General features: G+C 35.6%; 1 protein-coding gene across 5 annotated transcripts; it reads left to right on the top strand.

The window, feature by feature from the left end:
* Positions 1-1,278: 1,278 nt before the first annotated feature.
* Positions 1,279-14,270, top strand: zdhhc20b (zinc finger DHHC-type palmitoyltransferase 20b). Of its 5 annotated transcripts, none has more exons than XM_022681724.2 (14): positions 1,279-1,456; positions 3,345-3,371; positions 4,097-4,191; positions 5,417-5,537; positions 6,802-6,871; positions 8,240-8,272; positions 8,368-8,488; positions 10,151-10,186; positions 10,402-10,534; positions 10,693-10,819; positions 11,924-12,016; positions 12,123-12,232; positions 12,586-12,633; positions 12,964-14,270. In XM_022681724.2, the coding sequence occupies exons 1-13, from the start codon at positions 1,339-1,341 to the stop codon at positions 12,627-12,629; spliced, it is 1,128 nt and encodes a 375-aa protein (XP_022537445.2). In that variant the 5' UTR covers positions 1,279-1,338; the 3' UTR covers positions 12,630-12,633; positions 12,964-14,270. The 5 variants fall into 5 exon arrangements, with proteins under 5 accessions (XP_022537445.2, XP_007252359.3, XP_015462129.3 ...); XM_007252297.4 differs by having other exon boundaries at positions 12,961-14,270; XM_015606643.3 differs by having other exon boundaries at positions 12,586-14,270.
* Positions 14,271-20,460: the final 6,190 nt, after the last annotated feature.

Genomic DNA, 20,460 nt, shown 5'->3' with positions numbered 1-20,460 from the left:
GTTAAAAACTGAACAATGCAGGAGTTGTGGGTTTGAATTGTGGCAATACTGTAACAGTGAACCACATTTTACACAAATAAATAAAAAAACAATTGGCTGGAATATTCTTAAAACATATTGCCCAGCTCTAGTATCAACTATGTTTAAGAACAGCATTTTAATTTTACTTGTGTTGCAGCAGCATGAAATCCAAAAATTATATTGCCTAAGGTACTTTTTATAACAGCAAGGAATGAGTGTGAATAAATAGCAGTAACATTATAGTGTCATTGAAAGTGTCAGTTCAGTGTGTTGAATAAGTGGAGATTAAGAGCCTTACAGCTAAGATGTTTTTCTTAGTCCTAAACTGCATTTTTCCAAATATTTCCAGGTGATTTTAGAATTTATTAACAGGAATCCTGAAAAACCTATGACTTATTGAAACCAAACGGGTCTTAGCACAATCCTGGAAGAAAGAGGAAACAACTGGTCTACCACAGTGGACAAGAGGAATGACTACAACTCTCACATTGGAAAAATAATAACCTATTTTATTAAGGGTAGAATGAAGGAATTAGGAGAGATTTGAGAGGTTTTCCTAAATTTTTTTGAAAAGGGGTAGCTTGCTGTGTTTGATGACTGATAATTGAATGACTTGTACTTCGGTGTGATGTAAATATTGCTAGCCTACTAACTGAAGGCGCCTGAAAAAAGGAACATTATAAAAGACCTGGACGTGGCAAAGAAAGAACTATGAACATTTTGAACCCTTATTATATACAGCTTTGAAAAAAATAAAAGACCTCTTAAAAATCAGTTTCTTTGATTTTATCAAATTGAAAACCTCTGTAATATAATCAATAGGAAGATGGATGATCACAAGCCATCAAACCAAGCTGAACTGCTTGAATTTGAACTTGGTTAACTTGATGAATATGAACTTTTTTTCTTTGCATTATTTGAGATCTGAAAGCTCTGCATCTTTTTTTTTTTTTTTTTTTAGCCATTTTCTGCAAATAAATGCTCTAAATGACTAAATCTGTTCATAGAATAAAACAACAGTGTTCATTTTACTCAAACATATACCTATAAATAGCAAAATCAGATACTGATACTGGTCTCTTAATTGTAATTCATATATATATATATATATATATATATATATATATATATATATATATATATATATATATATATATATATATATATATATAACGTGTAATTTAGTTGGTGTGAGTGGTTTAAGTGAGAGTCTACAGGCTGGTGCAGCCCCTCAGTCTGCTGCTGCTCTCTGTGTCTCAGCCGCTCGCCCGCCCGCCCGTCTTTGTGGAGAGAGAGAGAGAGTGTGGCCGTAAAAAGATGGCGCCTTCGCATGTACTGAGATGCTGTCAGCGCGGTCTGGCTTGGATACCGGTCATATTTATTGCCTTAGTTGTGTGCTGGTCATATTATGCCTACGTTGTGGAGCTGTGTATATGTAAGTCGGTGAAGTTTATTAAATCAGCCTCGCTTTAGCTGCTGCTGAGATATAGCGACTGCTTGGCAACTTGAATAGGAAGTGATTGGAGCAGTTTGGACGCCTTTGGGCGGCTGATTAAGTTACCTGTTTAATGATTGAATAAATGGGTTAAATATCAGTAATACTGTTGGTGTAGCAGCTATAGATAGATGTGTGTATTCATTCAGAACAGGTCGTGTTTTTGTTGTTAGTACAGTTGTCAGTACAGAGCGTTGCCCTCGGTGCCGCTGAGCCCGGGTGTCTGTTTACTTAGCCTAGCTTTTAGCTTAGCTTAGCTAACTGTTCAGTGTTTGGAGAAGGGGTGCCTGTTAACCTCATCTCAGCTGGAGCGCTGCTTATTTGACCTGAATCTAGGCGGAGAGCCGCCGCCGCCGCTGCTGTTTGTTTTTGCCATTGTAGCTACTGCAGTGCTAACTGACCCCACTGGGCAGCTCCATTCAGACTTAATTAGCGAACTGTAAGTGATTTTAACCCAGCTAACCGTTAACTGACGCCTGTCCAACCTGTTAGCTAACGCTAACTATCTCTAGGTTAACGATAACTAACTAGGTATCCTAGCAACTGAACTAGCTAGCTAACGCTGGCTGCCTGCAACAATCTCTACAGTGTGTAATCTGATTAATATGTCAGGCGAAAATAACAACTAAAGCTAACTAACTAAATGTGTCTAGTGATTTTAGCGCTGTACAGAGCCAACAGTTAGATACTAGTTTTCTTGATTTAAAATCTGTTCTGTCAGATTAGTAGCTTAAGTCCTTTAATATCTTGTTCTTTCATTAAAAACACTGTTCTCGCATTTGAATTAATCGTTTTCTTCATTTAACACGTTGATTATTTAATTTAGGTTCATTAATAGCTTGTTTAATAAATAGTTGTCTTAAAGCATATTCTTTGCTTAACAAACAAGAAAACAAGAAAAGTTGTTTTCTTCTAATCTATTTTTTAAAGATTGATGTTTTCAACATAACAATTTGTTCTCTCGATTTAATAAATCATTTACATAAACTAACAATCCATCCCTTCAAGTTAATTACTTGTTCCCTCTATTTAAACACAAAAGTCTCTCTGTTTAATAAATAGTTCCCTCAAAGCATATTCCTTGATTAGTTTAGTAATTTGTTCCTTTATTTATAAATCGTTCCCTAAAGTAACAATCAAGTTAACAACTTGTTTCCTCTATTCTCTTGGTTAAATGGATTTTTTTTTCATTGTAACAATTGTCATATTCCAATTTGTTCTGATTAAATATATTGTTACTGCAAAGTAACAATCCTTTAGCTGAATTAACAGCTTGTTCCCTTGATTTAATAAATAAACAACTTGTGCACCCTGTGCGTTTCCTCAAAGTAATGATCCATCCTCTCGAGTTAACAGCTTGTTCCATATTCTCTTTGTTTAATAGATTGTTGATTAAATCAATTTGTGCCATTGATATAATAATTAATTCTCTTAAGGTAACAATTTGTTCCCATAATTGACAATGTAATTTCCATAAAGAAACAATCCATCACCTTAGGAGCTCCTGTAAAAAAGAGAAAAAGAAAGAGAGATGTGTATTAAATACCAATAAAACCATTGTTACAACCTTTTGAGACTGCATTACCTTTTGACAAAAATGTAGCTACATTAGGACATTTTGTGTTTGCTCTGTCACTATTTATTATCCTATGAAACTATAATTTGATTTACTCTGATCTAATGGATTTTGTCAAGCTTTACTTAAAGTATCATGTCTTTTATAGAGAAGATAAGATGAGGCTTGAATGAATCATGTTTTGTTTGTTTGTAATTCTGCTGTATATTTGTATAAGCTGATTTGTAAATGTCTGTATTTTCTTTTTTACAGCCACAATTCAAAGAACAGGAGAAAAAGGTCAGTTTTGAGTCTCCCTGGTATTACTAGTGATAACCTTCCCTGTATAACCATGCAGGTTATCATCATTTTAAGTTAAAGGTTCCCTAGTTAAGACTAATAATTTATGTAACAATGCTAAAAAATAAAGCTCTGTTATGTTTAACACTAACATTTGTAAACCCAACCATAGTCCCATACAAAACATTTATACATCAAATGTAAATGCTTTTATGGCACCTTTTAAGTGAAGAACCCCCCCTAAAAAGTTATATACACTATATATGAAAAGGTTTACAGAACTGTAATGTACAGTAATGTGTAGTAGAGTAGCCCTGTTGGTGTCTACTGTTTGCTTCTGTAGTTTTGCTCTGTAGTTGTGCTGGTGTAATAAAATCTGTGAAGCTAAAAAGATTTATTATTTATTAGCTAAATTAGCCTCGTAGCTGCAGTGAACGACGGACACCAAACATGTCATGGCTGATTTACTCTATTTTTCAGCGAACCATTTCTTTAAGCTGAGTGGCCGTGTCGTATTCGTGCTGACTGTAAGCTAAAGTGCCTCAGTAATGGAAACAAACAGCCTGGGGAAGCTCACTGCCTCTAAAAGACATTCCTCCTGTGTCAGCCCTCTAAGAATTAAGCACTTTAATCGAATCCTCTTCTAAAGCAAATTTAACAGTGACACTTTCACTCTCATTGAATCCACACTACCTCTAAACCCACGCACTCTCTTCTTCTTGCAGTTATCTACTTGGTTGTCTTTCACCTCTCATTCATCATGTTTGTTTGGTCTTACTGGAAAACCATCTTTACGAGACCAGCAAGCCCATCCAAAGAGGTGAGTAACATAAAAAAAAACAAATAACTGTTTTTTGTACTACATTATTCTTCATGCTTTGCTCATATGTAGTGATTAAATGCAATTTGTGGGCTAATGTAACAAAAGGCAGTGAACAATATCCTTTACTTTGTACTGTTAATGAAACAGATACAGATGCAGAAAAGTAATTCAAGTTGCGCAGCAACAAAAATCGTATTGAAATGAAAGAATGCAAAGTATGTATAATCTTAAACATTTGAGAAGATGCATCAAAGGATTACATTGTTATATACAGTACTGTATATAAGTCATCCAGAAAAACGTGTTCAAAATTATTTAGAAGTACAAGTTACTAATTGTTCTGAAAATAATCATGAGCATCTGGAGAAAACAGGGCTACTAACATTCATGCCGGACCTGATGGATCACTATAATGTTTCAATTAGATTTTTAAAGAGAATCATACTCCATTCTCTTCCACTGTACAAACATGTTGTTTGGTCCAGATATTCTAACTTCTCAGTTTGATCTGATCCAAAATCGAAGACCTGAATGGTGCCAGGGACCACAGGTTGGACCAAAGGACAAAAATAAAACTAATAGAGCTCATGTCACTCTTAGTCTGACTTATCTGAACCCTGTTCCTGTTCATTTGCAGTGTGAAAAAGAAACGTCTTTCAACCTTTTACAGAAAATTACCTCTTCCATCCACATGAACACAAGTCATTTAGCATTGTGGGTAAAATATATTGTGTTGGTCAATACTGTATGTACTGTACTTGTAGATTAACTCTTATTTATAAACAGATTTATACACTAAAAGGGCATCAGATTCTGGTAGAGACGCAGAACATGGAGATGAAGCCCACATAGATGATGATGACAGTACATTAGTTCACATGTTCTTATGTACATTTTCTATACTGTAGTGTAAAACACAAAGCAGACCAAACATAATTGCTTGGATTATGATGAACATAAAGGCGCTCCATCTTTTAAAGGAAAATAAGACTGAAAAGTTTAAGCTGTAATAAAGACACAGGGTGGCGTTTATTTAATTTTAATGCAAAAAAAGAACTTTCACCTAATATTTGGCTTTTGCACAGTTCTGTGTATGTAACTGAATAAACATTTTTTCCAAATACATATAAAATCATCTTGTTTATAAGCTTGTGTATCACGAACACATCCATAAACACTGAAACTGGCATTAAACAGAGGTATGCATGCATTTGTGTTCCAGTTCTGCCTGCCGAAAGCTGAGAAGGAGCAGTATGAGAAAGAAGAGCGTCCAGAGACTCAGCAGGAGATCCTGAAGAAGGTTGCCAGCAGTCTGCCGCTTTACACTCGCACTGGAGCTGGAGGTGGGGCCCCTATGGTTGCCTGGTACTAGTGGTCAAGTGACCTACATCAAATGTAAAATAACAAACATGTAATAAGCAGCATCCAGAACAAACTTTTGCACAAGGTTGGCACAACATACATTTACAGTCATACAATTTAGGCTCCAGGCTGCCTTCCACCTCTGAAACTTGTACTCACGACTTGCTTTTTCTGGTTAACTTCTTATTTTATGTTGCTAAATATGTAACATAACAGATTTAAAATAAATAAATAAAAATATGGGCATTGGGTAAACAATATTTAATTTAGTATTAAAAATATGGCAATATTTATATATTGCTAAATAACTAACGTAACCGGTTTAAAATAAATAATTAAAATATATTACTTAGTTTGTGGCATTTCTTTTTCTTACTAGGGGTGTGCCATATTGTACCATACAAAATGTTTTCACTACCAACTTTTTTTTTATAGCAAAAGGAACATTTTAAATGGTCTTGTTTCCCATTAAATATCTACTAGAGACATTTGTTCAGTGTTTTGTCATATCACCAATAATATCATTATTGCAAAAAAATATATTCTAAAATGATATATATCTCTTTAGGGCCATATCGGCTTCCCCTATTTCCTGCAGCTCTGATGTCTGCAAGTTGTGAATGTATGTAGATTTTGGATGTCGGACAGATTGTAAAATACACACAGCTCCCTATTTAGCTCAGATAAAACAGGTCCAGGCTCCATACTGTAGATCCTTTTTTTTATTTGTTCTTTATTATGCAGTACTCTCTATTATACCGTTTGCCCAGCTCTGTTCTTTCCAGAAGGCAGAATTGCTAATTCCAGCTGTCTTGGATCCCTGGGCATGAATTATTAGATGGCCAGTGTAGGATGGTCTTAAAATCACAGGCTCTGTAGCTTCTGAATTTGTAATGTGAGCTTGCAGGACTGAGATTCCCCACGGATCTTGTTTTAGTATTCTTTTGTTGTGTTGCTGTATTGATCTTCCACAGGGTTGTTGGAGTCGGTATGTGATGTTGATCTGTCGTTTCAGTGGTTCTTCAAAGTGTACTTCTTTCATTCATTCATTCATTCATTCATTCGTTCACTCATTCATTCATTCATTCGTTCACTCATTCACTCTTATTTATTTTTTCTGAGATATTAATGGTTCGTATCAGTACACCTTTCATTACTGAAGACCTGTGTGCTGCACAGTCTCACTGTTTAATAAGTTCTTGCTGTGGGTCTAATCAGAGCTATTGATTATTTCCTCATTCTCAGCAATCCGGTACTGTGACCGCTGCCAGGTGATCAAACCTGATCGGTGCCATCACTGCTCTGCATGTGACATGTGAGTACAAGGTTTCCTCCACAAAGTGTCATGCTTTTAGAGAACACAATCATGTTTAAGTGGGCAGTGTGACAATATTTTGTTATATTGTACCAACAATATACTTTGGATATCATCAGTATTTACAGAATACTGATCAGATTCATCATTCCATTAAGAGGGGAATTAGTTCTGTTGAAGGGTATAAAGTACAGAAAATGTTTGGATGAAAATCACTCAAATCTGTATAGGGGTATTTAAAATGTGTTTTTAAGAATCTGCCTGATGCATTTTGACTGTAGTGTGTATTGAGGTAAAAACTGTAATGTGAATAGTGCTGGACAATCATTCAATATCAATATTGAAATGCACATCCAGGTTATTTATTGTATTTTGCTAAAACTCACTGTGCTGATTTTATTTTGATATGGATTGCCTAGAAATGTAAAACAGACTTTCACAGACCCATTAACTGGCATCCCACTTATATTTAAACAAAGGAAATCTCATCTTTGGGGGTGGGACATTGATAGTAAATCAATTGAGCGATTCATTTTTAGCATTGTTCTCTACTTTGCCTGTCAGTTTTAACTAGGGATGTCCCAGTCCAGGTTGTTTCCCCAGACATGTGTACCTTAATGCTGACTTTATTCTGAAAAGGGTTTTCCGTAGTCTTCACTCAACTTCCTCCACAAGGCACATTAGTTTTGCACGTTCTACACATTCATGAGTTTGTGTCAGATACAGTAAAACAAAAACAGCACTCTGAACAGATTTCAAACTGGAGCTGCGCCCTGTTTACTTTAGCACACTACTGCCATCTCTGCCATTTTGTAGCAGTGTATGTTTCATATAATAGTGCTCTATAAAGTGATCTGGATGTGGTCTGAGATGGGGAATACTGAATCAATGCACAGTTTTGGCCACAGTTTAGGATTTAATGGGATTCTAAATCTGTGAGTGAGGTCCATATTGCTATCTAGTGGTTGAAGGAGGGACTGCAGCATCCTGAGGCTTCACAGAGCTGAAGCAACTGGCAAAATATGAATTATATCTGACCAGCTTTCAGGTTTGGCTTAATTATCATGTAGATATTTGTCCATCTCTACTTATAACCAATATATAAACATGTGTTTGGGGAATTGCCAGCTGGAGTGTTTAGAATGATGACCACAATTTTCCAAACTGGAGCCGGTTGCATCATTAAGAAGGCTTCCAAGGAAAACAGATGTCCTTTTTTTTTATGGAAGCCTGCCTAAAATGATGAATACCCCTCTTAAAAGGACAGGACACTGATAAATATCTCTCATAAACATTACTTACCACCACACAGGTACATAAAGATACACTAAAAATGGATAAGATGTGATAGTTTGCTTTTGTTCACAGGTGTGTGCTGAAAATGGATCATCACTGTCCATGGTGAGTGAAATGTTCTGATGCTTCTGGGGTGTTTTTATGGAATTAGTTTTCTTTAGATGTTGTTTAACTGCATTTTTTTTTCGTCTGTTTCACAGGGTGAACAACTGCGTGGGCTTCTCTAATTACAAGTTCTTCATCTTGTTCCTCGCTTATTCACTGATCTATTGTTTATTTATTGCTGCCACTGTTCTCCAGTACTTCATCAAGTTTTGGACAGTGAGTAGACTTCTGCCTTTAAGCACTGATGTGTTATGACAGTATATGTAGTGTCTTTTTATTCATTAACATCTTCACTCTTCTATATGATCTGATGAAGTGGTTTGAACTGGGTTCTGGGTGTCTGCTGCACAGTTAAAGAGTATTGTGTTTTGTTTTTATGTTTTCCTTGTGTGGGCATTGTTAAACAATGGCTTTTGTCTTGTTGTTTTTCTTTTCGTTCCCTGTATGGACATTTAAACTATTGATATGGATTGACTGGAAACGTAAATAAGACTTTAACACACCCATTAACTGGCATCCCACTTATATTTAAACAAAGGAAATTTCTACCTTGGGGGTGGGACTGGTGGGGATGGTAAATCAATTGAGCGGTTCATTTTTAGCGTTGTTTTCTACTTCGCCTGTCAGTCTTGCAGTTCTATCCTATGCTGTTTCTCTAAAAATATACAACCACATTTTAAGCATTTCAAAATAGCAGCACTTATTATTTTATTTTTTTTATGACTTTTTTTTTTGTTGATAAATTGTTATCCTCATTCTAAAAGTTAAGCTTTAATGCATTTTCTATAGAACTTTCCATGATTGTTAGCATTTCACATTCACCCGTTCAGCTTTAACAGATGTAGTTTTGCAGCTGGGGTTGGCTTATTGGGTTCCCCAGAGGCACAATTGTGTCAGAGAATATTCACATCTGGATTGCTCTGGTCTGAATCAGTTATGACATTTTTAAACTTGCAGCATTGTTCCTTAGGTATGTTTTGTCTTAATACAGGGACAAACACAAGCCTATCAAAAAGCACCACAACCAATTTTGTGAGAACATCATTACATCTTGCTATTGACCAGTCTGTCTGGGGCAGAAACAAGAAAGTAAATACAGGAGGAATGTCCTGGTTGTAGTTTGTGCCGTGTACTGTACTGCACTGATTACCTGCCTGCGCAATCGCACCAAGAGTAAAAATAAACAACAGATTGCTTTAACAAGATTAAAAGAATGTTAAATATACTGTACATTGAACGATAAGAAATGAAGGTTAGTAAGTGGCTTATGTAATTTATCAATCTGAGGAGGAAACATGTAATTCTTTATCAGCAAGCTACGAATTTCATGAGAATAACTCATTTAAGGTGTTGTTAATCACATTGGACTGTGTGTAATGAGGCTGTTACCCCAAATAGGTTTTCTAATAATTGTATGTTCAAATCCAGTGGTGATGCAGCATATATAGTTTTTAATGTAATCAACATGTTGGGCCTTGGTAGAGTGCCCTATAAATAAGCAGGGTTTCCATAAATTCAGAAGATTTGAGGATAAAGTTCATGACTGATGACCTAAGACTTGAGTTAAACTTTTGTTTGTAGTTTGTGATCATCTCTGATTAGATGTCTGATCATTAGTGTGGGTGAACTGTTTTGGCTCTATCCCTTTATTTACTCTCTCTTTCTCTCCTAAATCCGAGAGCTATGCATTTCTCATTCAGCTCTTCCCATTCAGCTCTGCATTTCTCTCTTCCCCATTCCATGTCTTTGTGTGTCTGATCAGGTGTTGTAACCTTTCCTTGCTTTTCTTTCTGCTAGTAGCCCTTTCGCTTGTGCTACACTTGTGCTTCCCTGATGTGCTCTCCTTGTGTCTAACAGTCTGTCTCTGTTTGCACTAAGCTTTGCCGGAGGAAATCGGCAGAGAACTGTCCGAAGGTAATCACTGCTGTTAGTGCTTGCTTTTGTTGTTTTGCATATTCACACCGGCACTGTAAACCGATTAAACTCTGTTGTCTTTCTCTTTACCTGAACGCTCTGTGGTTGATCTGTGTTTTTTGAGCTGTGTAGGTGGCATGTCGTGGTTACCCATGTCGTACCTGTTTGTTGACCCTCGTCTTACGATTCTCCTCTCTTTTCTCCCCCTCTCTCAGAGTGACCTGCCAGAAAGTCAGGCCAAATTCCATGTCTTGTTTCTCTTTTTTGTGGCGGCCATGTTCTGCATCAGCATTCTCTCACTCTTCACTTACCACCTGTGGCTTGTAGGAAAGAACAGATCCACCATAGGTAACGCACTCCTGCCATCTCCACCCCTCTGTCTCCACGCATCTGTCTACACTGAGGCACACAGTCAACCCCAATCACCACAGCTCAATAACTGAATTTAGCAGAGAAGTGTTTTTACATCTTGCTGCTGTATCTTGTCTTCATCTCTCGCTCTTCAGAGGCGTTCCGTGCTCCGGTTTTCAGAAACGGTCCTGATAAAAATGGCTTCTCGCTGGGCTTCACCAAGAACATCGCTCAGGTGTTTGGAGACCAAAAGAAGTACTGGCTCCTGCCAGTCTTCACCAGGTAAGCTTAGAGCTCACTTTATCAGGTTTATGTCTAATTCCTTACTGATAATACTGTAGTTTAATTGGTACTGGCAGTAAAAAGCATGTATAGTGCTTATCTCTTATTAGAACAGCTAAAAAAAAGGTTTATTTAACAGGCACTAAGATTTTTTAAGTATCTAATCAATTCTACCTACAGTTTTACGTTAATGAAATCAGCTGAGCTGCTGGTAGAAATGAACAAATCCAGTAAGAATAAGAAGTCACACACATTCTTCTAGCCAACAAACCAAACATCTGATTTTTTGAGTTAGGCCCAGACGAGGCATTTCCTGTACAACTGAATGACAGCATCCGGACTTGAACCAGAATTTCCATTTGAAATAAGAATAACACATTACAACACAAACCTTTCTAGGAAAAGAACTAATGTAGTTGAACAGAAACCAAAACTGCCAGGAATTCTGAGCTCCAGAAACAACAATTTTGCAATGAGTTACTTCTGTGAAAATGCCCCCCAACATATTTGCTTAATTAAAAGTATTTTATCCTCCTCAATAAAACAAATGCTGTGAAGTATCGTAGAGAATTGAATTGTGATATATTGAATATCACAAAATCACAGTATTGTAAAACCATTGTTAACATGGGCGACATATTGTGATCATATTGTATAATGGGATGGCCTGTGATTCCATTCCCTGTTGTACAGTGTGATGCTAGCACTGCCAGTGCTGTGTATTCATTGCTTTGTGTTAAGCACTGCTGCGGTTATGGTAACATAACATTGTCAAACGAAATACATTGTTGCAAAAATACACTTTACTACACCTAATCACATTATTGTCACATTACAGTGGTGAATTAATTCCATGCAACTGACAGTCAAATTAGTCAGTAAACTCCATTTTATCTGAATCACTAAAATTAATTGATGAAAAATAACTGGATATCTACAGATCTGGAAAAAATTAGGAGAACATAACAAAAAAAATGCAGAACTTTGAGACCTCAAAGAAAACAAGTTCATATTTACAAAGTTAAGAGCTCAGAAATCAATATCCTAAGGAAGATTGTATACATGTCATATTATTGATAATTATTTTCTCTTTCTGTGTCGCAGTCAGGGAGATGGCCTCACATTTCCAACCCGACTTGTGGCCGTAGATCCAGAACAGCCAACAGTAGTTTTACACCCTGACACAGTGAACAGAAGGTGATGTGCTATTTTCTACAATATTCTGTTTTACTCTTATTTTATAAATATTCTGTAGATATGTTACATGAAATAGTATGTATAATGTGTGTGTTGTTCCCTACAGTGCTGAAGATGAATCGCTTCAGCAGTCTAGTCCTCTTAGCGAGTCTCAAAACCGTCTGCTCAGCAACAACGTCCACGCTAATGATGATCAGGGATATACGTTGAAAACTGGTAGGTTATTTTAATGGAGTCCTTATATGGTTTGTGTGGCAAAATGGAAACTACTAGCCAGTTAACTATAACTCTTAAAGTTTAAAAATTATTAAGTAATTTGATATAGTCATGTAAAATTATGACTGTATGCTTTTAGAGCATTTAATTTTTTTTACAGCCAAACACTAACAATTTTTTTATTAAAGTAAAAGCCTAATTATGTTTAGGTAATTGGCTATAGATGATATACAGGAGGTGATATTGATTGTATTATATTTTACAGAAGCACCAGTCTTATTCAGGTTAATTTCTTTCACATGCTTGTATATTTAGGAAGATATTCTAATGCTTCTTGTTTCCATTCATTACAGAAGACAGTGAGACTATCACCATCTCCATGGAGAGCGAGTCGTAGCCAGGTTAGTGGACCTCACAGAGTTATCCTAGTCTGGGAGTGAATGGTGATTGGTTGACCTGCTGTCGTGTCCTCGATCAGAGCTGATGAAGGCTGAGGAGGGCCAGTTGATCTATGTTCTTCAGTCTTTGGCTCCCAGGGCTGGTAACTGTGGAGCAGAAAACACAGCCATCAAATGAGATGCCTTAAACAACTCCTTATCTCGGTCATGTCTTCAACATCTCCTCATTTACACGGAATTTAGAGAAGCCTAAATGAGATGCCTTTGAAGAGAAGGTCTTGTTTATTAATGGAACAAATTACATCCTGCATCTGCTTTTTTTTTGCACAGCAGAGCACACCTTTTCCCGAATCTCGCACGGAGCCCATCCACCTCACTTCCATTCCTCTGCCTGCTCAAGTATTGGTGCAAATCCTATAAAACTCTCTTCATTGTTTACTGGAAAATGCACTACGATTGTTAAGAGCCTTTCATTTCCCAGCACCGTTGACCTGTCCTGGAACTCCCTGGCACTTTTTTGGGTATGATGAGGCTGCCTTGGTTTTGAGATTTGGAGTGATCTGATGTTTACACAGAGGGGAGCTGTCTAAAGAGCCATTTACATCTCCAGTCCAGTCCCTCTCTTTTATATAAACATAAAAATGTATAGAAAAGAGACATAACACTTATGAGTTCTGATTGTAGCACAGAATTATGTTTGTCTGTCTTAGACAGAGCGGTTTGTGATGTTTTGAGGTTCGGGTATAAGTATTAGGACACATCCCAGCACACAATGGCACATTTGCACATTCAAATTTAATTAGGCATTTTCTTTTTTATTTTGAATCGGATGCATTATTCATGGACAGGACACGCACACTCTCACCAGTGGACAAAGGATGACCTTCTTAAAACCCCAATCAGGATGTTTTTGGACTTTTCCTTTTAGTGCCTTCTGTAGGCGTCTTTGTAGTTAAGTGGAATCAAGTCTTTTGTTTTGCTCAGAATGATCATGTCTCATCTGGGAATGACTTGGACTTCCCTTTTCCTTTTTTTTTTCTTTCCATGTTCCATGTCCACATTTTTATTGAGATTCCAAACCATGACATCAGACCAAATGCATGTAATTTCATACGAAATTTCCTGGTTGGAGCTTTAAATGATCCTTTTTATACATATCTCTGAGCTGCTTGTCTTACGAGATTTTTTTTAATATACATAAATTTAAATATTTCTGTTTTGGCTTAACTTGTGTGTTGTTGTTTTTTTTTGTTCTAGCCTTGTAATTCAATTAAAAGGCGACCTCAGCCAATTAAGGCCACTGTGTGTTGCCAAATAAAGGGCTTAATATCGGAGCTCTTATTATGGAGTGTTTACAGTGTGTACGTAATACCTCTCTGCTCTCACAGTGTAGCCAGTACCACCAAGTAAACCATATCCAATTCTTCTGTTTATTTCTTTTTTCTTTTTTTTTTTTTAATTTAAAGATTTATACGGTTAGTTTTTTTGGAGGGTTTCTGTCTGCAGTATCAGAATGGTCCAGCAGGTGGACAGCTCTTTCAGCTTAGCTGCTGGTGTGCTAAAGCGTAATGGTATTTCTTTCAGGGGTTATTATTATTTTGAAGAAATGCATCACCAAAAAATCAATTTTACACAATGTGTCTGTTGCTGTCAAGACATGTTTGATTTCAAAAGTTTGCATTTTTAGGGCTAATTTACATTTTCTAATTTTTATATCACCGAGTGAATACAGTCTGGGCTGAAATGGTACTTATATTTTTAGCATAAATGACAGAGACTAAACAACAGTAGTCTGTGTAGGCAGATATACAGCATGTTAAAATTTTGTTTTCATGTTGCATCTCGAAATCAGTCAATTTAATATGACCATTTTTGGAATGGTGCGTCTAGAAACGGATACATTTTTAATGAAACTAGGGCTGGATGATATGGCCAGAATGTATATCACAATATATTTCCTGATTTCAGTCAATATAATATAATTCTAATATCGATATAAGCAATATAAAAATCACAGAAAAACTGATAAGAATGCCCACAACTGATGTCTATATTTGATAAACATCAGAAAATACAACTTAATGCTGTACAGATGCTGTACAAAATGTATATTGAAATATTAGAAACATGTTATATGTTATGTTGTATAATTATTTTCCACCTCTAATGAAACTGTGATGCTGTAGTGATCATAGAAAACATAGACGCCATTCCATTTCCCATTTCCATCCATTTTGTGGAAATGAAGCCAAAAATGTTTGCCATGTTGTCAAAAAGATTATTAATTAAAAATAAATATATTCTGGAAGACGATAAAAAGTGCCCCCCCCCCCCAAAAAAAAAAACAAACAAACAAAATAAACAATAAAAATAAAAGCAAACTTTTAATAAACATGTCTTGGCTGTAAAGGCAAAATTGTGTAAGATTTCCTTTTTAAAGCTTTGTTTTTTTTGTTTTTTTTTAGACTGAATACTCTGGTCAGGTGTTTGTGAAGGTATAAAGTGCTATTGAACAGTTATTCTGGTGTTCTCAGTCATCCAAAAGTGTAAGAGACGTTGTAGTTGTTATCGTTTGTGTGTGTGTGTGCGTGTGTGCAGTTGAGATGTGGTGCTGGAATTTGTGCCTGGTGCGTGTGTGTTGCTACATGTGATGAATTGATCAGTGTAAGCTTTTACTTGTCCATACCAGTACCAAACTCTCTCAGTTAGAAACAGCCAGTGGTGGCAGTTCAGACGGATGCAAACATGCAGCTGATGGATAGCAGGGCTGGAAAATATGTAAGTGATAATTTAATTAATTACTGTAGGTTTTTGTAGTTTACTATTAGGTACTATTAAATTTGAATACTTTCTAAAAATATATACTTTTTACTCCTTACATTGTTTTTATTTAGCCAATTTCACCTTGCAGTCAATTGAGTACATTTTGTCTGTTAATAAAATATCTACTCAAATTCTCTTGTGTTAAAGTTGTACTATTGTTGCCCAATTATTCATCACACCCAACCCACCAATGAAAAGTAACATGATTTTTAATTTCACATAATTCTTTTTTTGAAGTGTGTAATATACTTTTAAGTTGATGAAGTACTGCTACTGACATTTTGGTAGTGTTTCCCAAGGACTCAAATGGGACTTGGCTTTCTTAAAATTGTAAAATTGATTTGGGATGTAGTGAAACATGATAACGAGTACCAACTTTTTGTGGAATAACCCACCTCTATTTACCCCCAGCATTCCAAAATGCAGTGCTTTTAGCCGATTCTCCAAACAGGCTTACAAGTCAATTCAACTCAAGTCAAGGGGCTTTTTGTCATTAATGTGATGTGAACAAATTTGTTACTAAAATTGACTACATCGCAAGGGGAGGATCAACATGCTAGTACATTCTAATTTTAAAATGCACAATACATTTAAAATACAAAATACATTTAAATTTAGGGCAAGCGCAAGGGATTAGGTTAAGGAAAATAAACCTTTGGTCGTATACTATTACAGAAATAAAATTGGCAACTGTCAACAGCTAGTGTTTCTTAGCAGCGTAAGCTTTGTGTCCCCTGTTCTTAGTTATTAAAGCAAACTTCAAGTACCATACCAAACATGTCTGTACTGACTATATCCTATCCTGGGTAAGTGATGAATAAGGGCTTGTTTTTTTTTTTTTTCTTCTTTTCAATATCTTTCAATATATATGTATAATGCATCTAAAGAGTACTATCAAAAATGTGCAAAGTATTATTTATCATTTAAACTTGATAAAAATGCAATGACATAATTTGATTCTATGTCTAACATGTATGAAATGTTATATGGTGACAAGTTCTTGATTGTTCCTAATCTGAGAGGATGCCTTGCTATTCTCCAGTGGCAGAGTTGAGTGCAATTTCTTCCCATTCCTATGCTGCGAATGACGTGAGCTGGAAATCCATGATTTTTTTAAATTATTATTTTATTTCTTTTTTTTTAAACTGTATTAATGAGTAAATTGTTTTATTAAAGTCTTTGCCACATCTAGATTTATTCTCTATAGAATCACACACTTCCTCATACAGTCTCCCAACATTCAGGCAGATTTGTCCATCAGTACATTAGTACCGATTCTGAAAGTACTAATCATATTTTTTATTTAAATGTTATACAAACATTTTCTTCCAGAATTGTCTTTACATTCTTTTACAAGCCATACAGAATTCAGCAGAAAATATTTATTTTGGACCATTTTTATTTAAAGATGTCTTTTGAAAGAATAAAACAGATCATCCTAAGGTTTTACTGCATGTATAGAAGCTTCTATTTGTACTCTGCCCATTGTGCAAGCTGGAAATTGATTTTGTTTTTTATTTGTCTTTAAATGTCATGTTTTAAGATGTATACACAGAAAACTGATGAATACTGATGTAAAATTGGTGACCTCACATCTATTTTTTCTTGTCTGATTGGTTTTAATCTTGATATTTTGTGAATGAAGTACTTGCTTATTATGTAATGATTACAATGAAAAAATAAATGTGCTTTTGGTAAAAAAAAGAAAAACAAAAAAGCTTTTTGTTCTTGTACTTATTTTACTAGGAGCAAGAGAAAATAGCAAAAACACAAATAATTAACTATTGTTAATTGTTTTCATTTTTTATATAGAGGGTTAATATTAAAATTGCTGTTAATATTAAATGTTGGAATTAAGTGGCATGTTAGCATGTCTTTTTCATGTTAGGCTGCTTTTCCACAATGTATTTCTCTTATACAAAAACCAAGTTGGATTAGTGTTTGGGGTCCACAACTGTTATTACTTGTAAAACAGTTCACAAAACTCATGGTTTAGATCAGATCATGGGTTTTGAGTCACAGATTAAATTTTCTTTCTGATTTTTTTGTATGTGAGACACTAACATTTATTATTTTAGTTTGAAAGTATTTGTTACTCTTCCATGTGTATTGCATGTGACTTATTTTGACACTTGCTTGCTTTGGCATGCTTTGTATTTTTTTTAACTTTTAAAAGGAGTTGTAGTCAATTGTTCTGAATTTGACCTAATTTCTCCATTTAACAACTCAATTCAATTAAAATGTATTTATATTTGCATCCAACAAATGATGTCACAAAGCAGCTTTACAGAGATAGGGGTCCAAACCTTGTACGAGGGAGCACCATGGTGATAGTGGCAACAGTGGCAAGAAAATAAAACTTTCTCACACTAACAGGAAGAACCTTAGGAGGAACCCATCCTCCTCCAGACAGCACAAACACATAACAGAACAAAACAACTGTACTGGAAAAGAGAATGGCAAGCTATACCTGAAGTAGAACATTTATATGGGTGTAAAGAGAGTCTGTTCTAGACCACCATGCCTAATATAGGTAATATATACACTAATATAATAATAATGCCCTCCACTCACTCACCAAGAGGATATTACTGTATAAAGTTACCACAGCAGTACAACTGTACTTCATGCTGTTATGATTAAACTTTGCCTATTAATCCACAGTTCATGTGTCCCATATATTAAGTACGGGTTATCTGTATGGATAACAGATTGTTTGAGATCTACACCCCTAGTAATGATTCAAAGAAATTTGTTGGTCACACTACTACTCTAGATAAGCAATTTTATCCTTTATAATGGTCTTGAAGTTGTCATGGGAGTTGAGTTTTTAAGTGCCCTATAGCAAAGTTTGAACAAACTCCCTGTTAATACTCTGATTTCAGAAGGACCACTTGATAAGCAGGTGTCCAACTTTTAGAGTGGTGTAACTTTGATGTGTGAGTGAAAAAGAGACAGAGCTGAGCGAGTGACCTGTTCATTACCCAGAACTTTGTCCAGTTCACTGCCACACAGGTCGTTCAACTGCTTTCACCCATCAAAAACAAGGAATGTCAAACAATGGGCATATTGACGTTGGCAGGTTTGGTTTATTCAGGGTTTCTTTACTGAAAATTCCACAAAATCCTTTTTTGAAGTATTTTTTACTGGGAGATGTCTTAACAGGACATTAACACAGTGTACCCAACCCAGGATTATGATTATTTTATTGCTCATTTCATTAAGTCTGAATGAATAAGACATTACCTCACTTTGCAATCCAGTGGATTTTATATCAGCTGCATTCTCAGCATCAGACTTAAATAAGCCTGAGGGCACAGATTCAGGCATAGACATGAGCAGACTGTCAGTGATCCTTGGCTGAATCACCCTGTTCCTAAATGATGGGTGAGTCTAATTCATCACTAATGCGTATCTACATGAAACTGGTTTTGTGCAGAGTGATGTCAGATTAAATCAAGAGTGCTTGGAGTTCTACACGCTCTGATTAACAGGCTGAAGTGGTGCTGGAGTTTAGATAAATCAGTGCTAACTTGCCGTTACTGACACTTTATTATCACATGCCTGGAAATTATTAACACTAAAATGTTTGTTGGACTAGTGACTAAGGCATGTAATGTGTACTAGAATTACACAATATACACCCACTTACAGACAGGTGTGGACACTGGGACATGCCCATCTCGAAGGACCCTCAGTCAATAACGTTTTTACACTGCAACAATATTTTATATTACACTATTAGTTAATATTGAAGTTTGATTCTGTTAGCCTGAAAAGTTGCTCTGTATTATTTAGCTCATTAGCACTATCTAAGCAAGTTATCTAGGCCAAAGTTTGCTTTATGTTTAAAATATTTATATATTTTAGACATATTCATTCAATTATATGTACATGAGGTTCTGCTCAGAGTTGCTGACTGATTCTAATTAATTTAGTTTAAATGTATTACAACAGTAAGGCCAGTCCCTTTATTTTTGCTGTAGACTAAAACCAATGTGAATAGTGAACCAAAACGTGAATAGGTGACAAAAAAATCAACATTTCAGTTTTATTTCCAGGTTGTTAAATCTGGGTCTGATATACAGTTCAAAATATATATCTCATTTTGTCTTAAGTCACTAATTTGTCTTTTGTCTACATTTATTATTTAAACAATAAATAGTGCTAAATGTCTATGTTCAGTTTCAGATGTTGGTTTTGCCCATGCAGACTGGGGAGGTAACCCACATGAAAACCAGAGAGCTTTCTAAGGGTGAAACACAAGCTACTTTGAAGCTGGAAGTAAGAAGTCGTCACTGGTGTACTAATTAACAGATGTCGAACAGGGAGACCAAAGAAAACCACAGCAGTTGATGACAAATATTGTGCTGTAAAGGAGGAAGAATGTGTTAGTCTTCACCCTCCTGGTGTGTTGGGGCATCACTAGTGATAGGGAAAGTCCACGAGTGGGTTGGGTAATTGGTCTTGTAAATTGAGGAGGAAAATTGAAAAAAATATATATATATATATTGATGAGATAAAGATGAACCTTTGTAATGTTTATAATTAACCTTTTAATTAAAGCTAAATGTGGGTACTTAGAAGAATCTAAAATATAAAACATATTCTGGTTTAACACTTTTTATTTACAGAATAATTCTGCATGTGTTTGTGTATAGCACTATTACATTTATAATGTAGAAAAATAGAAAACGACAGCAAACACTGAATAAAAAAAAATGTGTTCAAACTTTTGACTCATGCTGTATGTGAAATGTATTTTTTATAATAAAATTCTGATTATTTTGAGTTTTTTCCAAAATAATGTTTTTCCATCAATGGATTTTTTTCTTCCCTGATGACAGTCATATTCCAAGATGACAATGTCAGGATTCATGGAGTTGTAATTGTGAAAGTGCGCTTCAGGGAGCATGAGATCATTTTCACACATGGATTGAGAGTTCACCACAGAGTTCAGACCTTAATCTCATTGAGAATCTTTGGGATGTGCTGGATGGAGAAGAC

Source organism: Astyanax mexicanus, chromosome 1, assembly GCF_023375975.1.
Source record: "Astyanax mexicanus isolate ESR-SI-001 chromosome 1, AstMex3_surface, whole genome shotgun sequence".
In the NCBI taxonomy this organism is placed as follows: Eukaryota; Metazoa; Chordata; class Actinopteri; order Characiformes; family Acestrorhamphidae; genus Astyanax; species Astyanax mexicanus.
The sequence above is the reverse complement of the archived record's forward strand: the minus strand, read 5'-3'. Positions and strand labels throughout refer to the sequence as shown.

What these genes read in the sequence shown, in the direction of transcription:
- zdhhc20b (XM_022681724.2), top strand. Translation starts at nt 1,339, where the DNA reads ATGGCGCCTTCGCATGTACTGAGATGCTGTCAGCGCGGTCTGGCTTGG. An exon ending in AAAGAACAGATCCACCATAG is followed by an intron (nt 10,535 to 10,692) that starts GTAACGCACTCC and finishes CTCGCTCTTCAG; the next exon opens with AGGCGTTCCGTGCTCCGGTT. An exon ending in GGGATATACGTTGAAAACTG is followed by an intron (nt 12,233 to 12,585) that starts GTAGGTTATTTT and finishes CATTCATTACAG; the next exon opens with AAGACAGTGAGACTATCACC.